This window comes from Lingula anatina, chromosome 3 (assembly GCF_051362555.1).
Source record: "Lingula anatina isolate TDL-2025a chromosome 3, LinAna3.0, whole genome shotgun sequence".
NCBI lineage: Eukaryota > Metazoa > Brachiopoda > Lingulata > Lingulida > Lingulidae > Lingula > Lingula anatina.
In genome coordinates this window covers 16238015-16254950 of record NC_141769.1, presented here as the reverse complement: position 1 = coordinate 16254950, position 16936 = coordinate 16238015, and the positions used below count along the sequence as shown (strand labels likewise).

Sequence of the window (16936 nt, the reverse complement as noted above, 5' to 3'; positions counted from 1 at the left end):
ACAACAACACTGAACTAAAATTAACAATAGGGCCTAATTGAGAGTCTAGTTTTGGTAGGCCCCTTGGCTGAAAAATCAGAACTAAGAAAAATAACAGACTATACAAATTTCTTGTAACAATAGCATGATTAAAATGACTACATAGTTCTAACAAGCTTACAAAACAGAGATTAGAAAACCTAAAAAAAAAGGCGAAAAGACTGACTGCAGTAAATATGATTAGGCCTACATAATCAACGTCATAAGCGCATTACGTTACAGCACGCCACGTGACAGCGCCGTGATACCATAGTTACTTCAACCGTCGTCGCAGTTAGGCCATATTGTTTCTTTTCATTTTATGTTTAGTTCTCCTTTATCTCGTTTCATTTAATTTTGACATATTCCGACATCATTTTTATTTATAAAAAATGCCGCAGAATCAGGTCGACGTAAAAAAGAACATTCGCGAAATTTGGCCCCTTCAATCTGAAGTTGAAGAACTGCGTGGAAAGGTGAATCTTAAAGGTAACCAAAACAGGTCTATTCAAGATTAAATAAAACATTATATATATATATATATATATATATATATATATATATATATATATATATATATATATATATATATATATATATATATTAGTGCACGCTAAAAATCTTCTTCTTTTTCGCCTTCTTTTTGTTATCATTATTATTATTATTATTTATTTACAGGCCGAGACCGCCAGGCCCTTTATGAAAGCTCCCAGTTAGAAAGGAAGAAGAATGATGATCTCATTGCATTCCTGCGACAGGATATTAAGGCCAAAAGAATAGCTCTGGCCGAGGGTGTTAATGTAAGAGATTTGTTGTTTCTTAATAGCAAAACTGAAAATGATGAATCTATCTCTCTCAAATGACGCACCAGTATATGTGTGGTGAAACAGTGGCTAACTCCTGCGTGGGAAGGGAAAGGTGCAACTGTTGAAGGCCAAAGCTAGGGCACAATGTGTATCGTCTGCCCATTGCCTATTGCCTGTCCTACATGTAGGCAGTGGCGGATTTAGAGGGGAGGGGGGGGATCAGGGGGGTCCTGACCCCCCTCCCCCCTTCGATTTCTGAAAAATATATCACCAGGGTCGGATCCAGGATTATTTGAAGGAGGGGTCCGCGGGTGCGAAGCCGACCCTCCCCACTCCTTCCTTGGCATGGGGTTCGGGGCCCGCTGCAGGGCTCAGAAAATTTTTGATATTTTAGAGGGCGAACGGTGCCATTTGGTACGGTTAAGAACTATGATTCAGCCAATCAAAATTCTAATTTCAAGAGGGGACCATTGGGGTGATTTTTGTCAGAAATCGAAGGAGGGGGGGTCAGTACTGCTAACATTTCAATCTCTGGACAGGTAGCCTCCGGGGGGGCAGGGGGGGCAGCTGCCCCCCCTGGAATTTGGAATTTTACACACCACACCCACCCCCCTCGGTAGCTTCGCCCTCTCGTGTCCGCTTACTGCCCCCCCTGGCATTTTGCTCAGGCTACGGCCCTGCTGGATTTCCTCATGCAGACAGAGCAGAGTCTATATATATTGAACAAATGAAGTCTCGGAAACTTTGAAGGAGAGAGGGTTTATAAAAATGACAGAGTAGGCCTACGTGAGACTGGCACGTGCGTTGCGACAACAAATAAAAGCAAAGTGCAGCACTGCACACCTTCAGTATTTATTACTTTTATAAAAACATTTTAAAATAAACATGGAGTATGTAAGAGACAAACCATAAAAGATCAGTGGCTTCAGGTGTTAAAGATTACCGTGGCCCATAAAAGCCTCTGTGCGTTTTTTCTGAAAGGTGAGCCCCACTTCACGCAATTTCTGGCATGAAGACACTAAGACTAGATTCCAATACCTAGAACGGTCTAAATTGCTTTCAGCTTAAGCGGCTTAGATGTCTGGCACTCCTACTGAAGCTGCTAAACGATAGTCAATTACCCCCTAGCAGCTTCAGTAGGCGTGTCAGACATCTAAGTTGTTTAAGTTGAATTGCAATTTATCGAGAATTCCCTCGGAGATGGATCGATCTACAGTTAATATGATAGGGTCTGGGAATGCTCCCTAAGTATCCACGCTTCATTTAGGCTACCTCAGATAATTTTTATTGTTGTATGTAATCAGTGCCTTTGACAATTTACTTAAGAGATGTAATCCGAACATGTTATCCTACTACCCTCTACCAGGGTGACAGAATGATTTTTACTAGATATTTACAAGATATATAGCATGTCTCTGGCTAATTCGTGACACGACGCGAGGAAAAAAATATACATAATTAATCTGCGGCTCTGCCAGAGGGAATCATCATACTGTGTTAACCAATTCGTGTCCAAGCGATTATATGCTTTCGAGAGTTACCCTGTTTCCCTATCCTATATTTTCACAGCCTTTCATTTGTATTACTTTCTTATTTTTCAATTCCTAATACAAATTGATTTTCTAACTCTTTTCCTACTGCTTGCTCACTCCTAGGCTACTTCTAGGCTGATCTACACCTTTGCCTGATCTGATCCACGATCTTTTTATTCTTTCTTTTCTTTTCTTTTTCACACTTTTAAACCTGTTCAATGCGTATATCGATAAATGTGGACTTCTTCTCGTATTAATGAAAATCATCCCAGAAAGCCAAAAGTCAGAGGTTACAGACTGCAACACACTTGTCTCTTTCCTGTCAGATAACATTAAATTAATCCAAACACCAAACTGGAAATGTCAGAAAAAAATTTAAAGCGATATTCTTACAGCAAAACCGTTTTTATTTTTTGTCAATGCCTATTGGATTTTCTAACTTATATCTCAATGCCTATTTGGTTTTCTAAGTTTTTTTCCTACTCGTAGCTAACTCCTAGGCTATTCCTAGGCTGACCTGTTGGATTTTCTAACTTATATCTGAATGCCTATTTGGTTTTCTAAGTTTTTTTCCTACTCGTAACTAACTCCTAGGCTATTCCTAGGCTGACCTACACCTTAGCCTAATCTGACCTACACCTAGCCTGGCCTACACGTAACCTACTCCAGGCGTCTTCGTGTCTGTCGGCGTCGAAGAAGGCTTCGTAACCATATAGGTGCGCTACCCATTGCGCCACCGACGAGGACACAATGACACCTGCATTTCTTGGTGTATTTACCTGTACTCTTTACCTTGAAATTAAAGTATTTAAAACACGTTAATAAAAGAAAACCATTCACTCAACGTGGGTGTTGAACCTGACACTGCAGGTTAGGGAATCCGACGTCCTTACCATTGTACCATCGCCGATGTCGCAAATCCCTTGTTTTAGAATGGTATGTAGGCATGTAATCAATCTCCCCTTATAGAAATTTGTAATTCTCCTAAATATGGTTCACTTTTTAGATGGTAGAGATGCAGAGTGGTTACATTGGGCTTGGCTTTTTTACGAACGTAAGTAAAAACAATTAATTAATACTATTTGAAACTGCATCGCCAACTACCTGAAATGATTTCTTAAAACAATTTACATACATGTTTTGGACGATCAATGAATGCCTTCTAAATACGCTAAATGCCTTTTAAAGGACTTCACATCTTAACATTTCGTTGACTCTGCCTGTTTTTCAGCATCAATTTCTTTTTATGAAAACATTTTTTAAAAATAAAAATAGTACATATAAGACCCATGACCCATAAGAAACTTTTCGCACTAAGTCCCACCTCACGCAGACTCTCACACCTTTTCTAATAATAATAATAATAATAATAATAATAATAATAATAATAATATATAGTTTGAAATCAATTTAGTTGTAAAATGACCAGTATTTTCTAAATAACTCCTCCAAGCTGTTTTAGCGCACTGAAATAAAATATCTTAAATAGTTTCCAACATTTCCAGTTATTGTTTTAAAAGTAACTACAAAATTTTCAACCATAGAGGTACAATCCATGGGTTTGAATATCCCTCAAACACCATCCACAGCAGTGGCGGGTATAGGGGGCCCGGGGTGTCAGGGGGGGGGGGGGACAGACACCCCCTTCAATTTCTGAAAAAAAATCACGACAATGGTCCCCCTCTTGCAATTAGAATTTTGACTAGCTGAATCAAATAGGCATTGAGATATAAGTTAGAAAATCCAATAGTTATGCTGTTAGAATCTAACTTAAAATTTTTTACGACATTACGGGTTTGGTGTTTGGATTAATTTAATGTTAACTAGCAGGAAAGAGACAAGTGTGGTGCAGTCTGTGACCTCTGACTTTGGGCTCTCTCCGATGATTTTCATTAATACGAAAAAGAGTCCACATTTATCGAGATACGCACTGAACAGGTTTAAAAATGTGAAAAAAGAAAAGAAAAGAAAGAATAAAAAGATCGTTGATGTTAAAAAGGATGCACATGTATGAAAATCAGGGTTTATTAAAAAAAGGGACTAGAAATAGAAGTTAGAAAATGAAACAAGCATTGAAAATTAAGAAAGTAATACGAATATAGTGCAGTGAGAAAAAATAGTGATTATGGGTTGGGGTCATAAAAGTGGTTAAGACGACGCTTTCTTGAGAAAAATGCTGCCGGATTATGATTATGATTTTTTTTTACGAAAGAAAAATCGTTAATTCGTTTAGGTAGGCCTTACTTAGAGTACTTAAATGACCACTGTAATAATTATCCATATTTCAGGGGGACGAAAAAGTCATCAAAGCTGTTTTTCAAAACCGACGCAAGGAACGTTTGTCGATGCAAAGGTATAGCGCAGAGGTATATATCATACTTGCATTTACTTCTGGTCAATTTAACCCCTAAAATGTAGAAATTAACCTATACCACCATTTGTTTAAAAACCAATTAATTGAGTTGGAAAATGTACAACTGGGTCTTAAATTATTCTAGTCATATTCAAGAGTAACGATATTATCTTTGCAGATTTCATTTACTTTGAAATACACAACTTCGTATTGGATAACAAATAAGTAAATCAGCCACAAATTTTATTGAATCTCAAAATTTCCAGACAGCGATAGAAGCCGTTGATCAAAAAATGTGCGAGACAGCAAATCAGCTGAACGAATTACGCCACCAGCGCGTGCAGAGGGAGCTGAAGGTACAGGAGTTACAGGCAGAACTAGATCGCATGGCAGACATACTGGCCAAGGAAGAGTGCGACTCGGAGGAAATGAGGGTAATATATAAACATTCATATGATACTTGGTTCATGGACATTGATTTCGTGAAAAAAAAGAGTTGTGAAAGGAATAGTGTATCACAGGTTGTTCCGGAATGTTTACGTTTATGTTTACGTTTATGTCTCTTAGCATTCTTCCTTCCGGAACAGCCCATATATGCTCAAATGTTTACAAATCCAGAAATATTATGCCATGAAAAGGGAGAACTAGTTAAGTTTCTGTTGGGGAATGTTTTTGATGACAAGTAATGACACGAAATGCAGTGCAAATCTGCTTTTTATGCGCTTTACATTGAATTAGAATGATTGTACAGTACCAGCTACGTAAAGAATTTTAAATTAGATTAAAATTTGATAGTGGGGTGCGGTATTTCCTTTTTATGCATTTATTTATTTATTATTTATTTATTTATTTATTTATTTGTCAGTAAATATTTTTAGAAGCGTAAAAAGTTCAGTATTGCCGTGACCAGGATTCGAACCTGGGTTGTCTCGGCCACAACGAGAAGTACTAACCACTATACGATCACGGCTGCTCTGTTGCCATGGTAACATGGGCCTCAGTGTCACAAAAATAGCATGCCTATATCATACCTCAGTTGTGGTTAAAACAGTTCAGATCTGGTAATCTTCGTGATCTGGACGAAGTCCTTTCGTGAAATACACCTGAGCTGGGGGATCGAACGAATGATTGCCAAAATAAATAAATAAGTGTGTCAGGAGACAAGTAATATTTGCTGTCCGCAAGTCCTCTTGTTGTGGGCAATCCAAATACATTCTATTTTTGCTCCCTTTCAGCACACTCGTCTTCTAGAGAACTCCCTGGACAAAGCCCTCATGAAGTGCCAGACCGCCCGCAATATCAGCTCGCAGTACGAAGCCATCGTGGAGAAATTGAAAGAGGTTAGTAAGGCCAGCTGGAAATATTATTTTTTCTTTGTGTGTGTGTGTGTGTGTGTGTGTATGTAATTTTTTAGAATATTTTACTTCAGCCTCAAAATTGAGCATCACGTTACGTGTCAGATTAATCAAGTAGTAGATATCCATGTCCTTCAAATACCTGACCAAAAATCCGTAATTCGCGTTTTTGCAAACAAATTAACTATTGGCTTATTTATATATTTGTAATTAAAACGCATTGCTTAAAAGGACATCATTAGAAAATATACTTAAATTTGTGAAAGTTTCTGCACCGCCCTTTTCATTCTTATATTAAACTCTTTCCTTCATTTGCTATGATCTTTGGCTAGAATAACGAAAGTTCACGTAGCCAGCTGGAACACAGCTCGTGAAGCTGTGCCGTGACACCGATCAGCAGATCGGTAATAAGGAACATGATACAAAAAATTTACGAGTATACATTATGCATTCTTTCAAGATTCATGAGGGTGATTAAGTAAGTTGTTTGTTTTTAATATTTGTCATTACACCAAGACCGATCTGTTTGACAGGAGCAATTACTGTTCCCCGCCAAATTGGAAGTTCTGGAGTCCGAGTTGATGGAGGTGACGGACGAACTGAAAGAGCTTACCGTGATGAACAAGCAGGCCCAGGCCGCCGGCGAGGAGGCCAAGGTACGTACAGATCTCTCTTTCAGTGTGACAAGAATAGACGTCCGGTGTCCCATATGATTAGTACAGGTTAGGGTTAGTGTATTTGAGGTTAATGTATGAGACGAAGAAGACCTGTACAAAGTAATGGGGAATCACGGTTCCAGCGGACCAACATTCCTGCCACACCAGTCTCTTGGATCCCGGCAATGTACGATCCGAGCTGAATCTTGCGAGAACGACTCCTGGGTTGATTTCATATACATTATTATTATTATTGTTGTTGTTGAGTGTTTAGTCTCACAAAACATAGGGCAAGTTATTCTAATAATTAAAAGTTAAATAATTAAAATTTGGTATTAATTGCCTCTCTCTCTTTCTCGTTTTACTCTAAGATGGAACTGTCGAGAATGGAACAAGAAATCTTTGACGGAAGGCGGAAAAGAGACCAGGAGCTGGTGGCGACTCGGAAGGAGGTTGAGCGGAGGAAGGAATCGGTGGACAAGATGGAAAAGAAGGTGAAGTTCTGGGCCAATACGAGGCTGTATGGAGGAATGTTGTACGGGTAGATTTGGATGGCGTAAATAACGTATCTTTAAATATTTAGTTAAAATAGTTCACAAAGTAATGGAAAAAGCACTGATATGGGGAAAATGTTTAAACAAATCTGGGGAAATGGTAAACTTAATGGTGAAAAATTCGTTTATCGTTGCAGGGTGCGAGGCATACTCTATATGGCGAATCCCATCAAGGTGAGGGCCCATTATAAAAGAATGAACAAAGAAAGCGAGCCCGCAAAATAAGCGATGCCTATTCTGGAACCACAAACAGTCATAAAGATAAAAAATAAGGTAATAAGTAACTGATAAATAAACGTGGAAACGGAGCGTTATCATATTCATTACAGGACTACACTTGTTTTCTGTTCCAGACCAAAAAGCACAGGCAGAACAGCAGCGACAGCGGCAGAACCAGACCAAGATTTTGACGTACGAAGAGGCATTTGACAGAATAAAAGAAGCGACGCTGGTCTCTGACATATCCGTAAGTAAAGGCAATGGTGATTCATTAACAAGAAAAAAATATATCACTCTCACCACTGACCCGATTTCTCAGAATCTTTACAAAACTCCACGGAATTCATGCATTCTAAGATTGGCATCAACATTGGGGTCAAACATACCCATTCTCAAACGTACCTTATAGGATATTAATATTCTCTCGTGGAAAAATTAATGTGAGAGGAACCATTGAACGCCAGATAAAGTCAGACATGAAATAAAAAATTGTGAGAGACGGTATCTGTCTCTCATCATATTTTTCGATCAAAGGGACGGTTTTTGTATACTTTGATTGATTTACAATTATTTTTATTTTGTACCATCCTTTCATCTGTATATTTTCTTTTGCTGTGTGTTCATAACCATGTGTGAGTTCTTCAGTCAACAGTAATATGAAATATATGATAAAATACCTTGTACGCACCCTCTTCAATATTTCATTTGTATATGTGTCAGATTTTTTCTGGGAGATTGACGCTATAGGCCAAGAGCATCACAAGCACACACCGGAGTTCATCCCATCACGTAAAATCCTTTAGTCTAGAAAATTAATCTATTACCATTATAATGGCTAATCTCTCGTATGTTGATGTTTTTGCCTTGCCCTAGGATGTGGTCATACGCGTGGAGATGCAGGACGAGAAACGGCAGCAGTTAGAACAAAAACGCCAGCAGCTGGAGGGAAAGAGGAACCAGCTGCTAAGGGAAAAGGAGCGAATGCTGCAGATCTACCACGACCTCCGATACACGGGAGAAAAAGCTTTGTCGGAGTAAGTCAGCGATATCTCTTTTGGAATGTCTTTTTAAATATGGTTGGTCATTTGAAAAGAGTAACGAAAGATATTATGGAGAGGAAAAGAGCGTACTGCAAGAGTGCGTGTTTGTTCTTTCAAACGTTCAGCAGTGTTTATCTTTATATACGAGAGAGAGAGAGAGAGAGAGAGAGGGAGAGAGAGAGAGAGAGTGTGTGTGTGTGTGTGTGTGTGTGTGTGTGTGTGTGTGGAGGGGGGCAGGGTGTGGTGTTAGCTAGAAGATAGGGAAGTTTGCATGGTTTTGCTAAAACAAACGTTTTTACTCTCACATTTAATCAATGTACCTCGTTTTCGTAATATCATTGTTTTTTCTCTCGCATGAAGCGGTGAACGGAAGCTGGAGGAGAAGCAGGACCAGCTGAGGAAGCTTTGGGATCAGCATTGGAGAACAGAGAAGAAAGTTCTTAATGGGAAGAAACTCTACCAGACCCTGTCCGTCGCCACTGACAACCTTCTCAAGAAGCTGCATGGTATCACACTAAAGCCGGTACGTAACATGACTCTTTGCAGCCGTTCTTAAGAATCTCTTTCTTTTATATTAATCAGTTTAACTTCTCATTTTCTTTTGAACCAGTGAGCAATCATGGGCGCCGATATACTAGCGTTAAATAATTGCGAAGTAAAATGTTCGCGCTACAAAAATTTGTTAGCTTTAAATGAACCTTTTTTTTATTTTTTGAAAATGGTCTGCAAAGAAAACGTGTTAACTTTTCATTAATCTCAGCAACTATGAGAAGGATCACAAGTAAACAAGTGTCACAATTTCATCTCCATTTCAGCCACACAATCGTCCCCGTACTGGTAACTTAAAGCACGATTTAGAGCTGTGCAAGGCAAAGCTGTCCGCGTTGTTGGAATCTGTTGACGTCAAACAGATAGAGGACGCCGAGGAAAATATATCGGCACCTGAGGTAATGTATCGACGTGTTTTACAGCTGCATAGATCTTCGAGTTATAAAGTGTTCTTCAAGATAAAAAGCATTTACTGTTTTCTGTTATTTTCGGTGCGCACTTATGCTATATATTGTTTTATGATATATCTGGTATTGACGCGTATATATCTAGCTGCTTTTATTAAAGTGCAGGGCAAAAAAGTAAATGTAGATGTTATGGATCGCCCTAGTAATTGAAGTCGCTATCGCTATAATCTATATTGGGATTCATGTATGATTCAACCCATCGTAATAGGATTTCGGTTTTGCTGTTTATGAACAATATTAAATTGGGATCAATTCAGAGATGTAATAGCCTTATTTATCTGTTTATTAATTATTACAGTAAGCTGTTTAAAGCAGTAGGCACTAGGTCGTTTTTGCTGCGTAAGCATGCTATTTATCCACATTATATTGAACATTTTGATACCATTTTTAATAAAGTCGTTCGCATGGTTAGAACCCATTGTGCGGTGTCACTATTTAACAAAAAATGCCCCACCTAAACAGAATATGTATGGAATAAGAAAAAACATTGCACAACCCCACTGCCATTTCAGAAAGTGAGCGTGATACTTGAAAGTTTTGAAAAACAAAATGAAATGATGGGTTTCAGTGTATGATATCTTTCCGTTCACCTCTAACTCTCCTTACAGTACCATGAGTTCCTGGAGTCCAGGCTTCCTTCCACCAATGTGAGGATCCACCTCGCTGAAAGCCTGGGATCTCTCACAGGTAGGCCAACTCACTGACACTAAAAGTTACCCCACTAATTTGAAAAGTAGAGTTATGTATTCTGATTATCACGACTGTTTCTGGTCATTTATGAGGGTAACTACAAGATGAGAAAATAAGATCACGCACAAAGTTTTAGATATTGTAATTGCACAGTGGCTTTGGGTATGGTTTCTTGAAGTGGAGATATTTTAAATTGTTTGTCTTCATAAGGGTTTGATTTAATGTTAAAACACTCACTGTGTGCCTTTAGGCTCCACTTGACAAACATCGCGCACACAGTATGTCAATTATTAATTTGACGAATGTGACGAATCGATAAAAGAATACAATTTCTCTATTTATATATGTATGCGACCTTTTTGCAGGGAATGTAGCCTACTAGTGTATTCCAATCATTTGACCCGCTTAATTTGTCATTTGTTAACCCCTGGGCCCTTGTTGAAACTCTGAACCCAAGAGTTGACAAATAAATTAATTTAATACAGCATTACTAATATACACGCCAAAACATAATCATGCTATCATCTTAATTAATTCCAGACTTCCACTACGATAGCCACACTGATGACACGGACGTTCTGACGCGAGACGACATTAAAAGACAAGGTCAGGAATTGGCCGACGCTAAACTAAAGCCCAAAAAGAAGAAACCCCGAAAGAAATAGACGACAATTCTTACACTCATTTATTTAATACATTTTATATTTATTGGTTAACATTTCCTGTTCCGCTTTTGACTCTTGCCTTTTGAAACACTAGAATTATGTTTTACCTGAGTAACATTAAAAGAACATGAATGAAAATTGACATTTTTCCATTGTCAGCACAATGCTGATTTGAAATGGACCGGATAAAAAAAAAATCAGTGATGTTCATGCTCATTCTTTTCCTGATACAAATCAATTAAAACTCTGGTATTGTTGAAGAACACCCGAGAGATTTCGAATTGAGAGAAAATATAGATAATAATGTGAGAAAAAGCGACGATTCATTTATTCTCGTTGTATATTCACAAAAACAAAATTGGAATAAAGATTTAAATCTTTTTAGCTAACAGCTTTGAATGTGTATGTTTTTATATCCCAAAAATTTACTTCTACATATTGTACACTGAATTTTTCAGCAAATGTGCCTATACCCTTTGTCACTATGTAGGCCTATCTGTATGATGAATGCTATTTAGAGGAAAGGACCAGTGTGATGTCGTGTATTTTCGGGAAAAGGACAAACTGTGCAAGTAAAATGTTAATATGTAGTTTAGGGGAGAAGACCACGAACTCTACAGTATTATGTCATCCGTAATAAAGGGAAGAGGACCATGAATACACCATTGTGAGAGAGAGATTCAGCGAGGATCGAAGTTCTAGGGACCAAGCCGTGCGTTTAACAGCGGCGGTCTGTATTTTACCCCTAATATTTTCACCACATTGCCCTAAAACGAGTTTGACGCACTGGGGAGACTGAGAAGATAACAACGACACTAGGTACGCTACAGGTAATTTTTATTTTTGGGGGTTAATTGTCTTTAAACTTTAAATTGGGGAATATATAACGCCTTACAGAACATATTTGTGACTGTGGGAGATTTTCAAATGAGTGAAGAAAAACTAAAAAATACATTTTGGCTGGGAAATCCCACTGAGAGCACTTTCTGTTAGATATCAGCTTGGCTCGATCCGTCTTCGTCAGCTTTGGTAGGTTTAATGATGGGGGATCATCAATATCTTTACCGTCCGTCCTATATATATAGTTTTTTTTCAGTGAAAGTGACCGCTGCAGTTGTCTTTATACGTATACGTGCACTGTTATACACGTTTTCTGATATGTACTGGCTGCGCTAATGTTTACGCATGAAAACAAACAGTCCAAAAACTTTGAAATTTTGGGCACTACCCTTGAAAATGATCAGCATAGTCCAAAGAACATTTGTGCCAAGTTTCATGCTTTTTCCACCTTTTGAGCAATTTTTGCACCAGTCATCTAGACTATGTAAAATGAATACTTGTGCATCCACCGTGAAGCGGGAATTCTCAATTTTTTACCATGCCTCTCATTTCCTCAACTCGTACCCTCCTGTACGGGGAACCATGTATTTTTCCCGTCGACAGAGTAGAAAAAATGGTAGACTTTATCTGCTTTTTATCTGCTTGTCAACCAGTTGGGTGACATTTCCTTCACGAGCTCTGAAAATAATCAAATGTTACATGTAGTTTCAAGCACGGTCAATATATACTGTACAAACAATAAAATAAACATACAATAAAATAATGATAGGGCTTAAATATTTTTAAAAAATGAGTTAGAATGAAGACCTGAAACCGTTGATTAAATCCTTTAAAAAACCTCTTACTCAACTTAATATAACAGACTTTCGCGTTGCTACAAAATGTAAGAACTAAAATCAGACTGAATTGAAAAAACGCGGAAGAAAAGATAAGTTTTTTTACCATAGGATGCGTGCAAATATTGATTGAAATGTGTAAATACCTTACTCAGCGCACACCTTTGGCTTCCTTGTTTCACATTCTCATTCTGCAGTGCAACGTTTAAAGATTAGGAGTCTCATTCGTACTTTCTGTCGTTTTATTCGTTTGTCCATTCTACAAAGGAAAACTTAGGCTGCGCAAAGTTTGTGATCCAAGTACGTACACTGTATATGTATAATATCGATCTTTAAAGTTGCGATTAGGACATGGCTATACTGTTTTAGAGCACATAACAAGCAACTGGATGAGTATATCATGCTACTTTCTCTCTCTTTGTGAGTGCGTATTATAGGCCTACTTCAAATGATAGGCCTACATGTATTATTTTCAAAATGGACTGTTAAGAAAACTAGAAACAAAATTTGAATGTATGGTTAAGGCACAAGTTGTTGCAGAGCAGTCGCATTATTGTTGTATTTCTCAATTCTCAAATTTTACAGGATGCTTCGTCTTCCTCAACTGATCATTGCTTACCTGGTGGTTTTATACATCAGTAACAGAGGGCAGTGTAAGCGTTCGGGCGTTTGCAAAGAAAAAGTCCAAAACGGAGGAACCCTTTTTGTAGACTGCAGTGGTCTTAATCTGACGTCACTGCCGGAAATTCCAGAAGACGTTAATCATCTGGTACTTTCACAAAATCCGCTACAAAATATATCGAACAACGTATTTTGTAGATTTAGATTTAAAATGTTACAAGTTCTGGAATTAAAAAACTGTCAGCTTTCAAAGCTGGCGCCCGATGCATTTGAATGTTTACGTGACCTTCAAGAACTGCACTTGGATTTGAATAATCTAACACGTGCTAACGCGGCAATATTCAATCCTCTAAAAAAATTAGTAAAGCTATGGCTTACATCAAACTGTGGCATCATGAACACCTACCCTCTCTCTAGGTTTTCCTCGCTAGAAAGCCTCCAGGAGCTTTATTTGGATAAAACTTGTTTGACAAATCTTCCAAGGTATACATTCCTGACAAACAAAAGACTTACACGTCTGTCTCTTAACGACAACCAGCTTACACGAGCGGCACTGTCTGCCATTGCTCAAAATGAAACACGATCTCTGTCTTTCGTGAACCTCAGCAACAACTCCATTGAATCTTTGAGAATACCAGGCAATAATAAAATATACGCCAACACCATAGAGCTGGATCTCAGTGGCAACAGCTTACGTAGCATCAGCAAGCTGGATCTCGTAGGCTATGAAGAAACAACGGCGTTAACATTACATTTAAATTCAAACAATATCAGCGTGATTGCAAGAGATAGTTTTTCTAAGATGAAGAGTCTACATCTTCTGGACTTGTCAAAGAACCCTCTCTGTAGGCGACTGCATGCTGGAAAAGATGGCGCCGGTTGTCCCGCCCTGAGTAACCTCACGGAAGGCCTCGGTATGGCAGGGACACAGCTGACGAATTTGAGTTTGTCTAAGATACGCTGGAAAGCGGACAGATTGGACCTAAGGATGATGAACATGTTAGGAAGAACAGGCCTGGAAGTTCTGATCATCCAGGGCAATAGTATAGGTGGCGTTGGTGAAGGTGCCCTGGGAAATATGACGAAACTGCAGACTTTAGACATGGCAAATTGCAATATTAAAGAATTTTCTCCCTTGGCGTTTTCGAAAAGAAATCGATTGAGAAACTTTAATTTGAAAGGGAATAAAATCCAAAAAGTTTCTGTTTTGGACCTTATACCAAAATTAAAACACCTTGAATTCCTAGATATCAGTGGCAATGGCCTTGGCATTCAGAAGCCTTATGTTGTCATCAAAAAGTGCACATCACTTCAAATTTTAAACCTATCAAAAAACCGTCTCCCTCCGAAAATAATGTTCCACGACCTTAGTTCGCTAAAGACTTTGCATTTAAATAGTGTTGTTGACCGGAAAGGTGGTTTTAATCTTATTGACTTGACTCTGAAGAATATGACAAGCCTAGTAAACCTAACTTTCGAGTTTAACAATGCTTATCTCAAGTGTGATTTGAAAAACGCCAGTATATTCAGCGCGGTTCCCAGTTTGAATACCTTATCTCTGGCTAACAACAGCCTTGGTCAAACAAATCCGGCCATCCTCAAAAAGATGTTCAAAAACCTAGGACACATTTGGAAACTTCGCCTTTCGGGCAACGGGTTGGTGGAGCTCCCTCTGGGGATGTTTGACGACTTAGTTCAAATGACAGACTTACATTTGCAGGTGAATCAGATCACGACTCTCCCGGCCGGTATCTTTAACAAATGTAAAAAACTGGCACACGTTAACGTGGAAAACAATAAAATAATCAGCATCAGTGAGGGAGTTTTATGGGCCATTTTACCTACGTCAGGTGGGTCACTGAGGCAATTGGATTTAAGCGGCAATAAATGGACTTGTGACTGCGATATTCGGTGGTTTGTCCATTGGTTGCGGAATACGCGGGTGCTGCTCAGTAAAGGCAAACAGGAGCACTGTAACTTGCCTTCAGATCTAAGGCAGCTCAAGTTGGTGGATTTTTGTCCCGCGTGGATAGAATGCGATAATCACCTACTACACCTGACCGCTGGATTGACATCATCCGTCGTTGCCATTACGCTTACGTCTTATTTGATTTTCATATTTCGTTGGGATATAAAATACGCCTGGGTTATTCGAAAAACGAGACGGAATGCGCGCCTACGCAACGGCTACGTTGAAATACCTGACGAGAGGTACGCCGCTTTTGTCTCGTATTGTAGTAAAAATACAAAATGGATTAAAGATGAACTCCTCAAAAACGTAGAAGAGAGTGACGACATGGGCGCGCCGTTAAGACTCTGCATTTACGAGAGAGATTTTATCTGTGGAAACCCTATAGTGGACAATATCGAAGAGTACATGAATCAGACGACCAGGGTCGTGTTTGTTGTCACCAGCGACTCTCTTCAAAGTAGACTGTGCGACCACGAGTTTAAGGTAGCCCAAAACAAACTGTTTGAGAAACGCATAACCAGTATCATTTTCATTCTTCACGAGGATGTAGATAAGAAAACGATCCCAGATAATATGCAGACGATGATGCGTCACACGACCTGTTTGTGTTGGCCGGAAAATGGCACGATGCGCCAAAAGACGGTGTTTTGGAAAAAGATCAGATTAGCTTTGTTGAGATGAAGCAATTGCATTTCATTCGCTTAAATGGAATTGCTTAAAACCACCTCCTAAGGCGGTGTTTTGGATAAAGAATTAGCTCTGATATTCACCTGAATGAATGGGATTGCTTGTAGCTAACGGCTTTTAACAATGTATATGTAGCTGCATTTTGTCTCCGACAAGAAGCTAATGTTTTTGGGACCGTTAGCTGCTTAGTTTAGTTTGTCTGATTGCATTATGCAGGCGTTATGGCAGGATTTTGATGAAATAACAAAGAGAGGTCAGAAAAGGGCTTATTGAAAAGTGATTTAATCACTTTTATCACAAAATCACAAATTTTTAAATGTTTGGTTGTGATCCATTAATTAATGTAATGTTAATTATTAGTTAATTATTTGTTTTGGCGGAGTCTACGGTCTCTTGGTGCTTTTTTATTACTCGAATTATCTGTTCACAAGCTACCTGTTTTTCTACTTGAAGGAGGGCTATGGGACAACCATGTAGTACATAGTATATTACAATGCACATGCATACACATAAGTGTACATGTATATTGGGTAAGGATTCTTACTATCTCATATCATTGCCAATCAATATGAAAGTACTATCATTTGCTTCGAATAAATAAGTGTACTCATATCAAAATATTCCTTCCATCGTTATTAGAGATTTTACGGTGAGAGCAAGTTATTGCAGTTCTTTGAATCCTTAAATAAACTTTCTATCTTTTTCATTGCAAAAAAAAAAAAGTCGGTTAGCTTGTTCAGACGAGACATGCTTCAGACCGGAAAGGGGAGCTACTATGAGATGCCCCAAGATACTCTCTTGCCTCTATATCATTTTGACTCTTATGACCGTTATCTAAAAGATAACTTTATCCATGGAATTATCCTACATAGTTTCTTGCATTATCGTTTTTTTTTTTGTTTGTTTTTAATTTTTTTTTTTTTTTGATGACGCTTGCAAGACCTATTTTCGTGTATTTTTGTTTATAAAAGATTTCGTCTGAACTTATCTCGTGCTTTGAATTTGGTGTCATGTCAACTTCAATTTTGCACCGCACTCGAGTATGAATATTGTTGACCATGATCTTAACTTTGCTC

General features: G+C 38.5%; 2 protein-coding genes and 1 non-coding gene across 3 annotated transcripts; 2 read left to right on the top strand and 1 right to left on the bottom strand.

The window, feature by feature from the left end:
* Positions 1-324: 324 nt before the first annotated feature.
* Positions 325-11416, top strand: LOC106168361 (outer dynein arm-docking complex subunit 3-like). The gene is made up of 14 exons (XM_087009506.1): positions 325-507; positions 697-818; positions 4645-4722; positions 4976-5143; positions 5945-6049; positions 6598-6720; positions 7092-7214; positions 7412-7448; positions 7628-7740; positions 8367-8527; positions 8894-9056; positions 9349-9480; positions 10158-10236; positions 10780-11416. The coding sequence occupies exons 1-14, from the start codon at positions 411-413 to the stop codon at positions 10902-10904; spliced, it is 1626 nt and encodes a 541-aa protein (XP_086865632.1). The 5' UTR covers positions 325-410; the 3' UTR covers positions 10905-11416.
* On the bottom strand, positions 5608-5679 carry Trnah-gug (transfer RNA histidin (anticodon GUG)). Its single transcript has one exon. It is a non-coding gene; the product is annotated as a tRNA-His (tRNA).
* Positions 11417-12748: 1332 nt separating the features above from the next.
* LOC106160409 (toll-like receptor 4) lies at positions 12749-16292 on the top strand. The gene has a single exon (XM_013537002.3). The coding sequence runs from the start codon at positions 13167-13169 to the stop codon at positions 15852-15854; it is 2688 nt and encodes an 895-aa protein (XP_013392456.3). The 5' UTR covers positions 12749-13166; the 3' UTR covers positions 15855-16292.
* Positions 16293-16936: the final 644 nt, after the last annotated feature.

Coding starts and splice junctions, on each gene's coding strand:
- LOC106160409 (XM_013537002.3), top strand. CDS start 13,167: ATGCTTCGTCTTCCTCAACTGATCATTGCTTACCTGGTGGTTTTATAC.
- LOC106168361 (XM_087009506.1), top strand. CDS start 411: ATGCCGCAGAATCAGGTCGACGTAAAAAAGAACATTCGCGAAATTTGG. Junction 508..696: donor TGGAAAGGTGAATCTTAAAG/GTAACCAAAACA, acceptor ATTTATTTACAG/GCCGAGACCGCCAGGCCCTT. Junction 819..4,644: donor CTCTGGCCGAGGGTGTTAAT/GTAAGAGATTTG, acceptor TCCATATTTCAG/GGGGACGAAAAAGTCATCAA.